Genomic DNA, 16,589 nt, shown 5'->3' with positions numbered 1-16,589 from the left:
GTGACTAAAACGCTAAAAGATTTTTAGCGTTCTAATTTGGTGCAAAATGTGCAAATATATTAAGTGAATCGAACAATCAAAAGTGCTTATACATCAGCCCAATGCAGTGTATCACACCCACACGATGTGTCCAAAGTAAATGCTCACCAGATTTGATTAAAATAAGAGCATGTAGAGAAGTCAATTCGGCTATTGATTGCAGTGCATCCTTAGTCCTCAGAGTATATGGAATGAAGAGGAATCGAAAATAGTATAAAATCGTTTAATATATAAAATAAAACCCCTGCACAATGCAGGCTACTTACAGTGTGAAGCAGTATATCAGACACAACAAAAAGCCCAAAGCGTTTTGCGTGCTCACGGCACGCTTCCTCAGGAGCAAATGAGCCCACCATCAATCCCCCTGGCTATTTATACCCTTCCCACTTTTTTTTTTTTTTTATTCACTTAATATATTTGCACATTTTGCACCAAATTAGAACGCTAAAAATCTTTTAGCGTTTTAGTCACAAAGAAAGTTTTGTACGTATTGCACTAGTTTTGCTTTTGTTTTTCTCTAATTCCATGCACTTCCATCAACACGATTATATAAATATAATGCAGTCCTGTACACATTCATAGATAAATAACATCATCAGTACCTTCAATGTCAATTAAAAACAGCCTAAACCAATGTTAACAATATTACTGTTACTATAAATAAAATAATTATAAATAATAATGTCACCAGCAACAGTTCTTTTGTAGATGAGCTGCTGTCTAACAAACATAATTAATGAAAAAGTCATTGCTAAACACTTTCTGTGACACTGAGAAGTTCAAGTATGCCAGATAGCCACCAGCTAATCAAAATGTTAATTCTGTACAAATTAAAGCTGTGATTAACATTTCATAGGTGGCGCTTAAGTGAATTGATAACACCAAATCGGTTAAGCACTAATCACTTTACCCAGTCCAGTTCTATATATAGCTTGGTATATTGCAGTTAAAGGGAAAGGCACAGAGCCTTAGGTATGAATGTGGGTATTTCAGGTATTTACTAAATTCCCAGATATGCTCATAAACCAAGAGAAATGCATTCAGTCAAAATGCAAAAGGGACTGGCTGAGAAAATCCACTAATATTGCTCAAATAATAAGCAGGGGAACAATTTTAACTTTTTCCTAGGGTGGCGCTGCTGCCAGGGTGGGGTGGCAAGCAGAAGCCTACAGCAGAAATTACATGTCCTTTTATTAGCATGAATCTTAAATGTAATCATGAGTTTTGGCTCTCTTAAAGGAACAGAGAACACAGCAGCATGCACTCCTACAAAAGCTGTATTATAAAGGACTGACCAGGGGAGAGATAAGAGGGGGCAGAATGGGGCTCTACCAGTACCAAAATATCTGGCCTTCCTGCATTATTTTCCTTGCAATGTACCACGCTCAATGAATCGTATGGGTCACTACACAAATGTACAAATGTAAAAATCAAGGGAAAGTCTATGCTAGATAATTATTACTCCTTTTCTTTGCTTTCAGACAGTGGAAGATTAGGCTTCCAAGTAGTCTTTTACTAACTCAATGTCTGGGCCTTACTGATTGGGTCATTTTTTTTAATGTTTTTTATTTATTTTATATATTTTTTTATGTTTGTTTTCTGTTAAATTACCTGGTAAAATCCTTACTAAAAAAATACAGAAAACAAATAATGAGCCGTATTCTAAAATAAAACAATATTACAGAAAAATATTACTATTCTGCAGATACATTTGCCCTATGCTATTACTTTGACAACATTTACACCAATTGCGCTATATGGAAGAAAATATTAACATCCAACAACTCTCAGCTTTACAAACCAAGAAACAAAACTTCTTTGAAACAAGTTTGCACAGTTATAGATATCAACCATGTATTACAAAATGCAATCAATGCAGTCAATACATTTGAATTCTAAAATAAAAAAGGAATACCTGGCAAATTCTGATGGCATTATCCAAAACAGATTTGGTGTCAGTGGCATAATCAGGACAGGGTAACATAGCCCTACTAAAATGGGCTTGTAAAAGCAGATGTGTCTTGGTGTGGCCACTATCCATCGAATGAGGATTAACTTCAATAGGAAGGTGTCTAGCCAACTCGCTGTTCATTTGGTCCTCATTGTGCCTTACTGGGAGATCAGCATATTCCTCAGAATCCTTAAAGTGAAAAAAAAAATCATTCTTATTTAAACATAATGATACAATTCGATATCTGAAATGACCAGTTAAATCACAGGTTCTTTCCATTTTCTTCTACTGTTACAGTTGTTTGTTATATCTGATATCTACATTTTCTGATTTAAGGGCAACACAAATGAATAAGTAATGGTAATTCTTATCAGAAGTTTTCCATTTGGCCAATTTTCCCATATGCAGGCTATGCATAGAAGATTCTCTCCCTTCCTGAAAATATGTCCTAGCAATGGTCTGCATTTTGGAGCAATTTTGGGCCATTTTGGGCAGTCGATTTCCATACAAATAACTTTTAAATCAAGTATAATTTTTACTGGCTGGGACAGTAAAACAGACTGGTGGCAACCCTAGTGCTATTCCTACACTAACACCTAAGTATAGGACAACAAACTCTCACACACATGAATTTGTACTTAACTGTAGTGGAGCACAGCAGAAAAACTGCACATTTAACATGAATTAACTGCGCGCATTCGGCTTCCTTGTAATGTAGACATGGCACTTGTCACAAATGGAAAAAGCAAAGAAATGTGGAGGAGTTAAAGCACAATAATCCAGAAATATTTCTCTTATCAGCTCATCCACTGACAATATCGGACTCATTCTCCTAAAGTCCACCAAAGAAACCGATATATAGGCCCCACTCTCAAAACAATTAGATACTGACAGTACTAAAACTTACAGATGTTATACAGAGGCATGGTGAAAAAAGTAAAGGGAGTGATGAAAATGGAGTCCAATAAGAAATTATCTACAGGTTTCGGCATTGTCTGAAGGAAGTCACACAAAGGACAGCAGCTTTTTAGCAACTCTCAATATGATTCAACTGCCAACTAAATCTGTGTGTCTATCTGTGTGAGTATGCATGGAACACTGCATGTTGTAGAGGTCAGAGCTACCAGAAAGTCTTGGTTTCAGCATATATTGAAAACTAAACAGTTCACTGTTTGAAGGGAAAAGTTAGGCATTAATCACAGTTGCGTATACAAAAATATTGTTGTACTAGAAGTATAAGGCCTATGCCACAAAGGGGTGATCCTTGGAAAGTGGAAAAACGCTTGCAGAGAATCAGCCCCTCTGCTCCAAAAATCTGGAACCTGGAATCATTGAATCCACCCAGGTGCAGGCACACGCAGTGTATTTCGGCATACTTGAGAGTAATATTCAGTGCTTCCAGGTGCAGGTACAACTTAAAGATTTTTTAAAGCAGAGGCATTACCCTAAAAAAACAAACAAAAAAACCCCCAAAACTGAACAACCACATAGCCACACCGAATAAAAGTGAATAAAAGTGGCCATACACAGCCTTTAAAGGACAGACATAGCTGGCAGCTTATTGGTCCATGTATGGGACCCGCTGATGGGTCTCCTATGGCATCAGTCACTTCCTACGCCAGTTAAAGACAGTTTTTGCTGATATTTGTATGCCTCAGTCTACCAAGACTAATCTTATTTAAGCGATCAGAAATAACGTATACAATAGAAATTAGAGATGCTAGATATCTAAACATTGCTGTTTGCCTGTTCTAACTACCAGATAGTGTGGACAGAATCAGACAGACACTGCTACAAAGCAAAGGGCCAGGCGGCTCTCAGGAGCAATCATTTATAAGCAATTAAATCACAAATGAGACATTTATTTTTTAATTGATATGACCCCTGGGATCCCCCCAACATGTGTTCACACCTTTTTCTTACAATGAATGTCTCCACATGTCCTAACTGTGCAAAAATGAATAAGAAGATTTTAGGACCACAGAACAAAAAGAATGGTCAGCGGACAGACTCTGCATTAATGCTGAATTAATGAAGCTTGAGTTATTTCCTAAGAATCTCACTCTATGGACATATAGTGCTGACATGGCACCCAGCAGTAATATGAATCCTACTCATTGGCTTCATGGATTATATAGATGGCATGACGATTGTAAAGAAGTGTCAAGGAACTAAGCTGTTTGTCTATTTTTTGCTGTATTATAAGCGGGCTTTATTTGTTATTTGCTCAAACATTGTTCAAAGGGGATCTTTCATTTTAGGGGTTAGGGACATCTTTAAAGCAATCTTTGGGTTTGGTACAGAACTGTAGTGTAACAAAAGAAACTTACATTAAGGGCATAGCCTAAATTTTAATTATTTTGAAGGAAATTAAGGCTATAGCCCTCAGTTGAATTATTAGTGCACTATTAATAGCTATAGTAGATCAGAATGAACATTTTTGTTAAAGCAAATAACAATGCTACAGATCAGATTTCATATGATTTTTTGCACAGGTACCCCACCACTGAAATGTCTGACTGGTTAGTGGGCATTAGCAAACCTTAATTTTCATATGTTACGTGCGAACACAAAATTTTGCAATTTCCTTAATTGCGTTATGTTAATTTTAAGGGTTTGGTTTAGGTTTGGCCAGGCACTTGGATTTGGCCAAATCCAAGTCCTGATAAAAAAGGCCTGGACTTGGCGAATCTGGGATTTGGTGCATCCTTAATAATTAATTAATATTACATAAACACATTGTAAAATATAAGGAGCTACATTACCATATAAGGGCCACAGGCTGCAATCCAAGTACTTTTATAAAGGCCATGAGGTGCTATGTTTTACAACAGGGGTGTAGATTGCTATATATTTAATAATACACAAGTGACTAAGTATCAATTATAACTGATAGGATCGATAAGCAATGCTTATCAGGATTATTTTTTTTACATCATGGCTCCTGTGTATAGCAATAGTTTTTTTTTTAGCGCTTTCTGAATGCAATAAATTGATGTGAACTTTTTGAGAGGTTAAACAGATGGGAGCAGTTGTGCCCTCGGCACGCATGGATTAGTGTTTTAGGAAGTAAAATGATTTACTTATCAGGGGATGCTCTTGGGGAACTATGGGGCAGCAGGTTTTTATATTTTCATTTACCCTGTCTTAGATCAGAAATCTAATAAAAGTATTGCAAAATAAACAGCGCTGATGTATTATGCACACACACACAAATATAAAGGCATTTCAAGCTAAATATATTGGAGGGGATCCTTTACTGAGTGTTAATTCTTCTCATTCACAAACAAGTGTTTATACAAATTTTCTTTGTAACCTTTGTTAAATGAAGCCTGAGAAAGAATAAAACAGTGACACTATGGTTGGCAAAGCAGAGCCTCACACATTTGTATTCACTGATCTCTGGCTTCTATTCCATGAGAATATGCTATAGAAAAAACATTACAACTTGTTGACCTAATTTCCTGTTTAAGACTGTTAAGTCGAGATTGTTAATTTTCTTATCTGCAGCTAGGCAGTAATTAAAGGAAATTGAGAATGGCAAGTGAAGCTTTGATTCAGCTAGTAGCGGAGATGAATGGAGGTCAGCAGGGTCAGCAGAGTCCATTATATTCTTATGTGACATGCCGGCGAGACTGCCCTGTCCTTGTTTGTTCAGTGGAGGCTGGACAGACTACTAACTGCAAATCTGTTCCTCTGATTTGACCAGCCAGAGCACAATAGAGATGCCTCCCCATTGCAAATGTTAAATGACAGTGATTGACAATCATACGATAGAGTCTGCTTGTAACCCCCTGCTACTGTTTTCAGATTGCAGCAGAAAAGACAGAATAAAGAAACATTCTTCATAATCACATCAAATGGGCCCTGCTGTTCACTCAATATTTTTCATTTTCGTTTCCCTTTTCATTAGAAACTACAATCTGTTCTGCAAATGCCATGGATTCAGAAGCAGCAACAAAAGGAAAGTGAATTTATATGAGTATGGAAGCGGTGTGCTTATTTTATAGTGTTGATCATATGTGCACAAAATGCTATTTCTGTAGGCCCAGAGCAACTCAAACTGTCACAGTTGCATTTATTTTACGCTCTCCTGCATTGATGATAATCTACAGCCCACGCTCATGAAGGGAAATACATTTTCTACTAAAATGAATTACGGGGGCTATAAAGTATTGAAGTATTGATTTATAACATATATCTCCTTTTTTTTTTTTTTTTTTTTTTACTTACACAGTAAGGATCCATTGAATGAAAGGAAATGGAATGAATCTTTATTCATTTTGTTTCAGTTATGTTTTTTAAGAGAACATGTAAATTTACAGAGACTAAAAATTAGGTGGTTATTATGGATGCACTGAATCCAGGCTTTAACTGTTACCATTATTATAATCTAGTATTTATCAAGTGTGACATGCACTGTACAATAAATGTATAAAAAACAAACATACAGATTGCAGACAACTACTGATCCATAATGAACCCTGCTCAATAGAGCTTACAATCTAAAAACTGGTTTACTACTAACATTTAATATCCTGTGACGATTATACTGTAAGTGGCAACAGATGATGCTGCCTTGTTGATTGTGCTCATAAGTAAATATCCATAATAGGATTTATGCTTTTGGCCAGATAATATGAAGATTGGCATTTTCTTTACAACCAAACAATTACATATTGCCACAAAATCAAATAGTGCTTTTTTATTTCACAGAGCAAATTAATTTGAATTAAAATAATTGTGCCCATAAATAACTGAATACTTTGTGGACCTTGTTACATAAAACACTCACAATATATATGTATACATTTTTACTTGTGTATCGTTACTTTGCGTTAACCAGGCTTAACCAGAATTCGCTACGAAATTCCGCATTTCGGCATTGGTGGATTTTTTCGCAAAACTGCCACAAAAATTTGCAGCGGAACAAATTTGCAGAGTAAGGAAAAAGTTGCAGTCCCATCAACAAACACAGCTCTCATGTAAAAAAAAACCTCATGTGACTCAAAAAAAGTCATGCGGTAGCTCATCACTACCTGTAAGTTTTATGGGTTGAATTTGTGTGCTACAAATAAAAATGTATACATATACAGTACCCCATAGGAAAATCAGAGAAATACATTATGTTTCATTTATTGGTGCAAACCACACTGTTTGTAACATTAATGAACCTTTGGAACCTTTCAATATGTGTAGGCTTCCTCTACCTTCTAACTATTCCTGCTGTATATATGCACCGTGACCCCTACTAGAAGTGATAGCATGTTTACTGCTTGATGAGCCCAGATATAAAGAATGTTTCTTCCTAGAAAGCCAGTGGGTGTTATTACAGACACTATTTGGTGCTGATCATTATACAAAGATCCTCTACTATTCATTTCCATTCTGCTTTCCAAACTGATACCTGGTTGCCAAGGTAAAAGGGAGCCTAGCAACCACATTTCTGTAGAATTCCCAAAATGGACCTCTTAGAATATCATTGTCCACAACACACTGAAATGTTAACTACCCTATTAAGTTTTCAGATTTCTGGGTGGTACTTATTCAAAGATTAATAGATGGTAAGCTCATCCAAACTCTGTATATACGCTTCAGTTGAACTGAAGAAGCTGCTCTAGATTTACTTCTACTAGATATTGATCATTGTAATGTAATTGTTTTAATTCTTGTAAATAATATACAATATATAAACAGTGCAGAACTGCTAACCAGTTCACCTTTCTAATCATCACATACAGTTGTATTGATTGCTGTTGATATTGATTGCTACTGATGTTTTACAAATAATGCCCCATTTAACAGGACAATCCTGAATTTTAAACCATCTTCTATTCTGTGAATGTGGGCTTTTTTGGACAATCTTAATATGAAGTGTGCCATAATGTACAGTTTTTTTAATACAGTACTTAAAGGAGAAGGAAAGGTGAAATTGCTGTGGGGTGCCAAAATGTTAGGAACCCCCAGTGATTGAAATCACTTACCTTACACCCCGAGCTGGTGCTCCTGTTAGGAGAAAACTACACTGGCCCGGGTTTAATGCAGACGAGAGATCCTCTTCCTTCCTTCTCCTTTTGATGAGAGCCCGGGTTCGGTGGATGAGCAATAGGGTGAAAATGCTGATTTTTTTGTTAGGCTTTTCACTCTACTGTGCAAGCAGTGCAAAGACGGAAAAAGGAAGAGGATCGCTGGCTCACAGGTACCCAGGGCTGGTGCAGTTTTCTCCTAACAGGAGCACCAGCCCGGGGTACAAGGTAAGTGATTACAATCACTGGGGGTGCCTAACATTTCGGCACCCCTAGTGATTATAGCTTCCCTTCTCCTTTAAAAGTTCCATCAGTAGAGCAATGCACATATTAATCCTTTCCTCAGTGGAGGACCAATTAAATAACTCATTTCCATGTCACTATAACGCAGATATAGCTGACCAGCATTCCCAACTTTGTAAAGTGATTACTTCTTGGGAGCTTTGCTGGGAAACACAGGAAGGTATCAGGCATCGGTACATAAAACACAGACAAGCACAGTACAATCTATGTGAGAGCAGCTTCAAGAGTAAGAAAACATTTACCTTAAGCAAACCACTGAATAAGTCAATTACAAAGGGTAAATAGGTTGTAAATATTACATTTTGCAGAATAAAAGTGACGGCAGTATCCATTTCTCAAAACCCTATGTGCAGAATCCTACAATGCAGCTAATTAACACATAACTTGTAAGGCGCTTCTCAGCAGGTTATTGGTGGGATATGCTGGAAACTCTTAACAAGAATACACTTAGCTTAGATTTCCGCTCGAGTACAAATCAAAAGGAAGCCAACACTTTCACAGATGGCTACATGGCATGTGCACAGGGTTTACGCAAGCTCAGATTTATGTGGGGAAAACAAATAAGGGCATTGGGAAAGATTACTCCCCCCACACACATGCACTGGCCACATGGTGAGCAGCTGGATTTTAGTAGCCCTTAAATAACAGTGACCATACTTTGCTACATTTCTTCAGCAGTAATAAAACAGTAACACGGAAGATGCTGGCAGTTTTCTTGGCTTTGTATATCATAACAGAATTGGGGAGATATATAGAAAAAAAATTAAATTCTCCTAGACTGATTTCTTGTTCAGCTTAAAAAATGCTTATTTTATTTAAGTTTATTCTAGCAATACTAAACAGCAAGTGGCATGGAGTTTTGCAAGAATATTTGAACAAACAGAGGTAACAGAATGATACTGTAGGATTAAGTCCAGCAGCATTTGTTGATAGAGGCAGCTAGTTGGACTGTGGTTAGTACTAGTGATTGGGCTTGTCCCACTGCTATGTATTTCTGTGGCTACAGCACGGAAACCCCCTCTTTGACTTCAAGTATTGGGAGTTCAGCAGGTACAAACATCACTGTAATCCAGACACACACAGTATAAAACACACAATAAAAACAAAATCCCACAGTGCTTGTGGCATATGAACTCTTTTAAAACAAGGACATTATGTTACATTACACTGTAAGGGGAAAATGGGGCTGTGTGTCCCCCTGTGGAGACTGCGCTCACTTATAGCTGGTGTTAGAGGCATTTGTGCACCTTGACTGCAGGTTCATGTTAAATCAATAAATCATACAATCTGCAGGATTTCAATATTTTCAAGAGAGCTATTTTTGATACACAGAGGCACAGAGAGTAGCCCCATGTAATAAAAGCTGGGCGTCAGCACGAGCAGTCTGAAATGTTCTGACATATTTAACCTTTTTAGTGCCAGTCACAGAGGCTAAAGCTAGCACCATTAGTTGCTAGGCAACAAGTTTTTCTCGTAGCTGGCGATGTAATGTGCAAATGTAGGATCTACACCCCACGGCAGTAAGGTCCTTGACTGCCCAAATTGTATATTCTGTATTCGATGGCATGCAAATGGTTAAAGTCTTTGCAACTGAGTAGGTCTGCTGGGCTTCTCAGTGGATAGAACAGTAACGTCAGTTTCCAGCAGCTATGGGGCCTTGGGGTTGCTGGCAGCGTAGCGATATACAATAGAAAGAAAAAAAAACCTGCCTACATAAATGTATCAACAAGTTCTCTTGGCCAGCAACTTCCCCGCTGGTTAGAGAAATTATGCATGCTGCCATATTCATACAGGCGATCCCTTACAGTATGTTGGCCTTACATAACTTCCACTGACATGGGAAACATTGGAAGAAGCAGAATTTTTTTGTCTCCTCCCTCTTATTAATAAAAGTGAACCTTTCATCAAATTCTGTAAATGCTTTAGCTTATGGCCATTTACATGGGGTCGATGAAATCGTTTTTTTCTGAAACATTCCAATAATAAGCATGCACTGCTTTAGCGTACACATCAGCCAGCAGGCTACATTTTTGTTTTTATATTCATACCTGCATTTCTCAGCCTTCATTTTTCAATAAAATGCAACAAAGGAATGACTTTCTCTGTGCTTTACAAATAGGAAAACCAAATCAGAATTATTCCATAGTGATACAGAAGAAACAACAAATATATATGAAAACTGAATGTGCTGCAGTTGTCACCTTCCACCCATTGCTTAATCAAATTATGCGCATTCTCAAAAAGTGCTATTTCCAGCACAGCATTAATTGTTAGTTAAAGAAAGGCTTCACTGTAAGGACATTTGCTTCAAATACATAGAACTGAGAAACTAATTAGATATCAATTTGCAACAGACTCATAACTGCAATTTCTGCACTACCCCTTTGTCTCCTACACTGATAACCCCCGCGGTTTGTAAAAGTATAGAACGGAACCAGTTTCCTGTGCTGAGGCTCAGATTAGCATATGGGGCGCCCTAGGCTCCGCCTCATCGCCCCGCCCCTCCCTTTCTTGACAGCGTAAATTTCTTTTGTCAGGTACAGAGCACTGGGGATCGGTGCACTGGACCCAATTTACACGCAGCTTGCCACCCTACGCCCGGATTTTTGTGCAAATGTAAATTACATATATTATTCTATGATATAATTGTGATATATCCAATATATATATATATATATATATGATATGTTACAGCAGCAATATGTCAGTACAATAAAAAGAAATTACATTTGGGATATTTCCTTTTGAACAAGGGGAGGAAGACTTATCAAAAATCTAATTTTCCAGTTTGTTTTCTAATTTGAAAAACTTAGCAAATACGTGCTTATTTAATAAAAGAAATTTCAAAAACTTAATTGCATAAAAACATTAAAGAACTCAAAATGCAATGAAATCACATGCTATTCATTCATGTTTGATCTTGAAAACACGAATTGAAAAATAGCTTGAATTTTGCTATAATATAAAATGAATTGTGTTCTTGCACACAAATGTTTTTTGCTGTCAGCAAATGCTGAGCTTGTTAATATGCATATATATTGCATTTATATTCATTTTTTTTTTTTTAAAAACACAACTCTGCAATAAACTAAAGGTCCCCATACACGGGCCGACTATAGCTGCCGATATCAGTCCAAGGGACCGATTCGGCAGCTAATTGGCCCGTGTATGGGCAGAACAGAACTGCCTGGCTGACCGATATCTGGCCTGAAATTGGCCAGATCTCGATCGGCCAGGTTAGAAAATCCGGTCGGATCGGGGACCGCATCGGCTCGTTGATGCGGTCCCCGAAACCGACTGCCCCATAAGCTCAAATGTAATCCGATCGTTTGGCCCCAGGGCCAAACGATCGGATTATTTTTTTTTTAAGTCCCTTGCTACCCGATATCGCCCACCCTTAGGTGGGGATATTAGGTGAAGATCTGCTCGCTTGGCGACATCGCCAAGCGAGCGGATCTTATAGTGTATGGGCACCTTTAGTTGCAATAAATAGCAAATATTAATGCTCAGGAGTACAAACAAAGAATTTTGGGATAAATCTGCTTGTCCACATCTGTGTCTTAACCTATGTGACAAATGCACAAAAAGCACCTGTGTGTAAAAGTCCTAAGATACACACACAAAACTGCACAAATATCCATTTTAAACTGAAAAAATATATCACAACAATGTTCTAAAATTGCAGAACAGATAAACAGGGACACAATCACTTACAAATCTATAAGGAATTAAGTGATTTATTCAAATAAAATAAATAAAGCTTCTGTTCAAGTATACAAGCCATTATGGCAGGAGATCTGATCTGCAAAAATAGTTGATAACACATGTGAAACACAGGTCAGAGGCAGTCACGCAGGTCAGTGATCACTTAGAGAGCCTGAAGGGCGTGAGTTTCACCAATTCACCTTTATACTTAAATCACTAAGGTACAGTCAGCACAAGGCATTCCTGATGATCAAGGGTCAGGAGACCTTTGCCACTCTCTCCAGAGCAATATGGGGTCACTAGCTGGAACTGAGGAAAGTGATGGAAACTCCCAACTCTACTAAGTTTAGCTGTGAAAAAATGTATGGCAAAGCAGATCCTGGGAAGGTTTCTTTATTGTGTGTTTAAAAAAAAAAAAAGAGACGTGCCAATGGGCAATATATTGTAAATGGGATCTGCTATCCAGAATACTCAGGCCCCAGGTTTTTTTCTGATAATGGGTCTTTCTGTAATTTAGATCACCTTACCTTAAATCTACTAAAAAAATAATTTAAACATTAATCATACTCAAAAGGATGGTTTTGTCTCCAATAAGAGGATCTTAATTGGCATCAAGTTTAAGGTATTCTTTAATTATTACAGAAAAAATGAAAATCATTTTCATAGGCCTATGATTAAGTGCACCAACGCACAAAACGCGTCAGGCACTTCTGTTTTTAATATGAAGAAATAAAGACTGTGTTTTAGCAGACCCTGTCAGTCCGGAGTGTTTGATGTCCTATTTCTATTTTGGCGATATTTCCCTTCAGCTGCGGGTTCGGGGCTTTGAGCACCCGGACCACTACTGGACGCCAGTGAGCACACTGATTTCCCTGCTCTTAATAAAACTGAATAAGAGATTAAAATGTTTGGATCTCGAGCGGCAGGCTCGGGGTTTTGACACCCGAGCCCCCACTGTTTACTGGGTATTTATTCTGCCGTTTTTATTTTGAATATAAGACGGTAGATAGTTCATCTATATTTATTTAATTTACTTTAATTCTTTTTTCCTATGTTTACTCACTTATTTTTCATATGATTATTTACTAATTTACTATTTGTTTAGTCCTGCATGGAGAAATCAAGTAGATTTTCGCTCTTTGAGCGTTTTTTTTCTTGTTTTATCTTGGTACCTAACACTATGTGGGAGATAAGATGCTGCAAAGGGGAAGCTTTGAGGGGATTTTTGGAAATGTCATCAAAATTGCTAACTTTAGAAAAACTGTGTGGCTTGGTACTTAAAAAGACATGGGTACCCATTTTACTTTGTAGATTCGGGGGACTGTGTACTTTCCAAAAATATATGACTTTCTGGGGTGAATGTACTTTTTACTAGCATTATCCCACATAAATGATGTGTTGATTTTGCTGGAGCTGAAATAACAGAAATAATTGATCATATGGGGGTATGTTTACATTGGGGCCCCTACACGCCACATACTAAACCTATATATATTGGGCATCAAACTGTTCAGTGGACCCCTGGCATTCATATTTAGGTTGTTTTATTTGGTTACTTTATGACCTGTAGGAGATAAGATACTATAGACTGGAAACTTTGAAGCGATTTTTTAAAAATTTCACAAATTTTGATAAAAACCAATAACTTTAGGAAAGCATTGCGACTTGATAGTTTGGAGTAGACAGACAGTTGTGCCTATTCTGGATTCCCCATAATCTGTTCTTTCTAAAAATGTACAATTTTCTGGGATAAACCTTCTGTTAGTGGAATTTTCGTCCTTGAAATCTAAAGTATGCAGCTTTCTGAAGCAGTGCTTTGGGAATTTGGTAGTGTACTGCTGGGAGTTTTTGACCTATACAAGTGAGAAATCTCCATAAAACTATATATATTTGGTATTGGCATGTTCAGGAGACATGGGACTTTCCAAATCAGTTGTATATTCATGCATAAAATAATTTTTGTTTCTAGTATGTGTGTTTATATTATGGAAAATTTGATTTTTTTTTCATTTTTAGACATTTAGAAGCCTATATCTTGTTACAGAAATGGAATTACACAAAAATTCTTCCATATTTTGAAAGCTTAGGTTGTTCTGAAAAAAACTATATATTGTTTTCCTAGGTAAACTAAAAGTCTCCCTGAGGAAAGGCCCCTAAAGTGAAACTGTGCAAAATGTTCAAAAACTGTCTGACAATACAAGTTCCGCTTTGACCAAAACTGCTGGCAGTAAAAGGGTTAATGAGGTTATGCTTCTCTAAATAAATGCATTTCTAGATATCTTTGAAAGGAAGAGAGAGTGGTAGAAAGTTGGACAGAATATAGGAGAGTAGAGAAGGGTGCAAAATCTTGAATGTAAGTGTGTGAGGAGGAAATGAGAGAGGAGTTGAGGATCAGGTCATAAAAAAGCGGTTTGGTGAGTATCTACAGATCAGTTCAGAGATGTAGGGTGGGGGCAGAGTTGTGCATTGCTTCGAGGGGAAGGCCAATTAATAGAGAGTTACAGTAGTCCAAGCATAATATAAGAATATAATATATAAGAATATAAGAATATAATGAATTTTGGTAGCATTTTGAGTGATCAATTATCATATTTTGGAAATATTTCTTAGGTAAAAGTGATATTATTATTATTATTATTATTATTAACATTTATTTATAAAGCGCCAACATATTCCGCAGCGCTGTACAATAAGTGGGTTTTATACATTGGACATACAGAGTAACATATAAAGCAATCAATAACCAATACAAGAGGTGAAGAGAGCCCTGCCCAAAAAAGCTTACAATCTACAAGGAGAAAGGGTTGAAACACAAGGTGTGGGAGTGGGCAAGACCAGAGTTGTGAGAGGTGTGGCACAGGTTATTGCTTTTAGCAGCACACTGAGGTCATGTTAAACTAAGTGGGTTGCATGGTACCTAGAGATAAGTTCAGAGATGTAGGGTGGGGCAGACATATGATTTGATAAGTGACTAGATTTAAGGAGTGAAGGACAGGGCAGAACTGAGGATAACCCCAAGGCACTGAGTCTGGGGAGATGGGGTAATAGCGGAAGTGTCACCTGTTATAGATACCTCTTGGAGGTTATGGGTGCTGGATGGGGGAAAGAGAAACAATTCTGTCTTAAGTCGGCCATACAAGTAAGAATTTGTCTTTACTTAACGACCAATTTCAGCGCAATCCATCAATTATCGTAAGGTTAGTGTGCACCAAATGATCATACATATAGTGATCTTTCATCTATCTGTCAGAAAAACAGTTGGGCAGGTTTAAAATATTTCGTCAGCAACAATGAAACTTGTCCATTGTCCAATTGTTTGCACGACCAAGCAGGTATTTTCCCTAGCTTCAATTAAACGATATTGCTTGAAATTGTAGTTTTCGCTGATGGACAAACAGTACTTGTAAAAGATTGTTTCATGAAAAGCTTGCTGTACAAAAACAAAAAGATCATTTAGAAATCTGCATGTGTATAGTCAGCTTAAAGCTAAGGACCCACAAAATGTCTCACTTGCCTGTGATAGATCTCTACTTTCACAGAAGATTAACCACTCCTTCGTGTTGCTTAAAATCATGCAAAGTTGCCTGCAAAAGGAAGCTTATTGCGACTTTAGAATAATGGAGAATCCAGAATTCTCAGGACCTTGGGTTTTCAGATAAGGGGTCTTTCTGTTATTTACAGTGGTTCTTGAAAGTTTGTGAACCATTTTAAATGTTCTATATTTTTATAAGAACGTGACCTAAAACATCATCTGATTTTCAAAGTCCTAAAAGTAGAAGAAGAAAACGTAGCATAACAAATGAAACAAAAATTATTATGTTTGGTCACTGTATAGCGCCATACCTTAAGTCTAAAAAATAAATAAATAAATAATTTAACCCTTTAAGTGCCAGCCGAATTCGTCATTTCGGTTCCCCCCAGTGCCAGACGTTTTTTAAGCATTTTGTACTCATTCACTTTAACAATGTTTTTTGGTAGGAAAACCTCCACGAAACTAGGGAAATTATATATCGTTTTTTTCGTCACTAATTGGGCTTCGACATACATACCAAATTTTATAACTTTTCTGGAGATATGATGTGTATTTTGGGTGAAATATGTAAAAAAAAAATAAAATTATGAAAAATTTCTGTATATTTTGAGGTTTTTTTCCATAGAAAAGTTAATTTTACTCACTTTTTTTTATTGTTTGTAAAAGCCCTGATACTCCCAATTCCAACGATACCAAATATGTGGTGGTACCCCACAGTTCCTGTCCAGAAGTAACCCCCAAACTAAGGCAATACTTAGTACAATATCACACCAGAACAAAGCAGAAAAGCGCTTGTAACAGTTAATGCAGCATAACTTATATGTAAATCTAAAATATCCCCTCATGTTTGGTATCTTTAGAAACTACAGACCTTCAGGTTTCTAGGTGCAATGTAGTTTTCACTCAAAAGCCAAATACCTTTTGTCAGTGCATTGTGAAATTTGGAACTTTTTATGACATTTTTTTTTTTTTTCTAAAACGTAAACTTGGACGCATGATCAAATGTGGATTTGACAAAAAAAAATCTCATAAA

At 37.0% G+C, this 16,589-nt stretch overlaps 1 protein-coding gene across 3 annotated transcripts in view; it reads right to left on the bottom strand.

Annotated features, from left to right (window-relative positions):
- The window catches only part of ascc3 (activating signal cointegrator 1 complex subunit 3), a 316,582-nt gene that overhangs the window by 21,357 nt on the left and 278,636 nt on the right, over nt 1-16,589 (bottom strand). For all 3 annotated transcript variants that reach the window (XM_031901620.1, NM_001374735.1, XM_031901619.1), the window contains 1 exon segment: nt 1,955-2,179. In XM_031901620.1, the coding sequence (XP_031757480.1) occupies nt 1,955-2,179 (225 nt within the window).

Source organism: Xenopus tropicalis, chromosome 5 (genome assembly GCF_000004195.4).
Source record: "Xenopus tropicalis strain Nigerian chromosome 5, UCB_Xtro_10.0, whole genome shotgun sequence".
Classification (NCBI taxonomy): domain Eukaryota; kingdom Metazoa; phylum Chordata; class Amphibia; order Anura; family Pipidae; genus Xenopus; species Xenopus tropicalis.
This window is presented reverse-complemented; position numbering and strand designations above follow the sequence as displayed.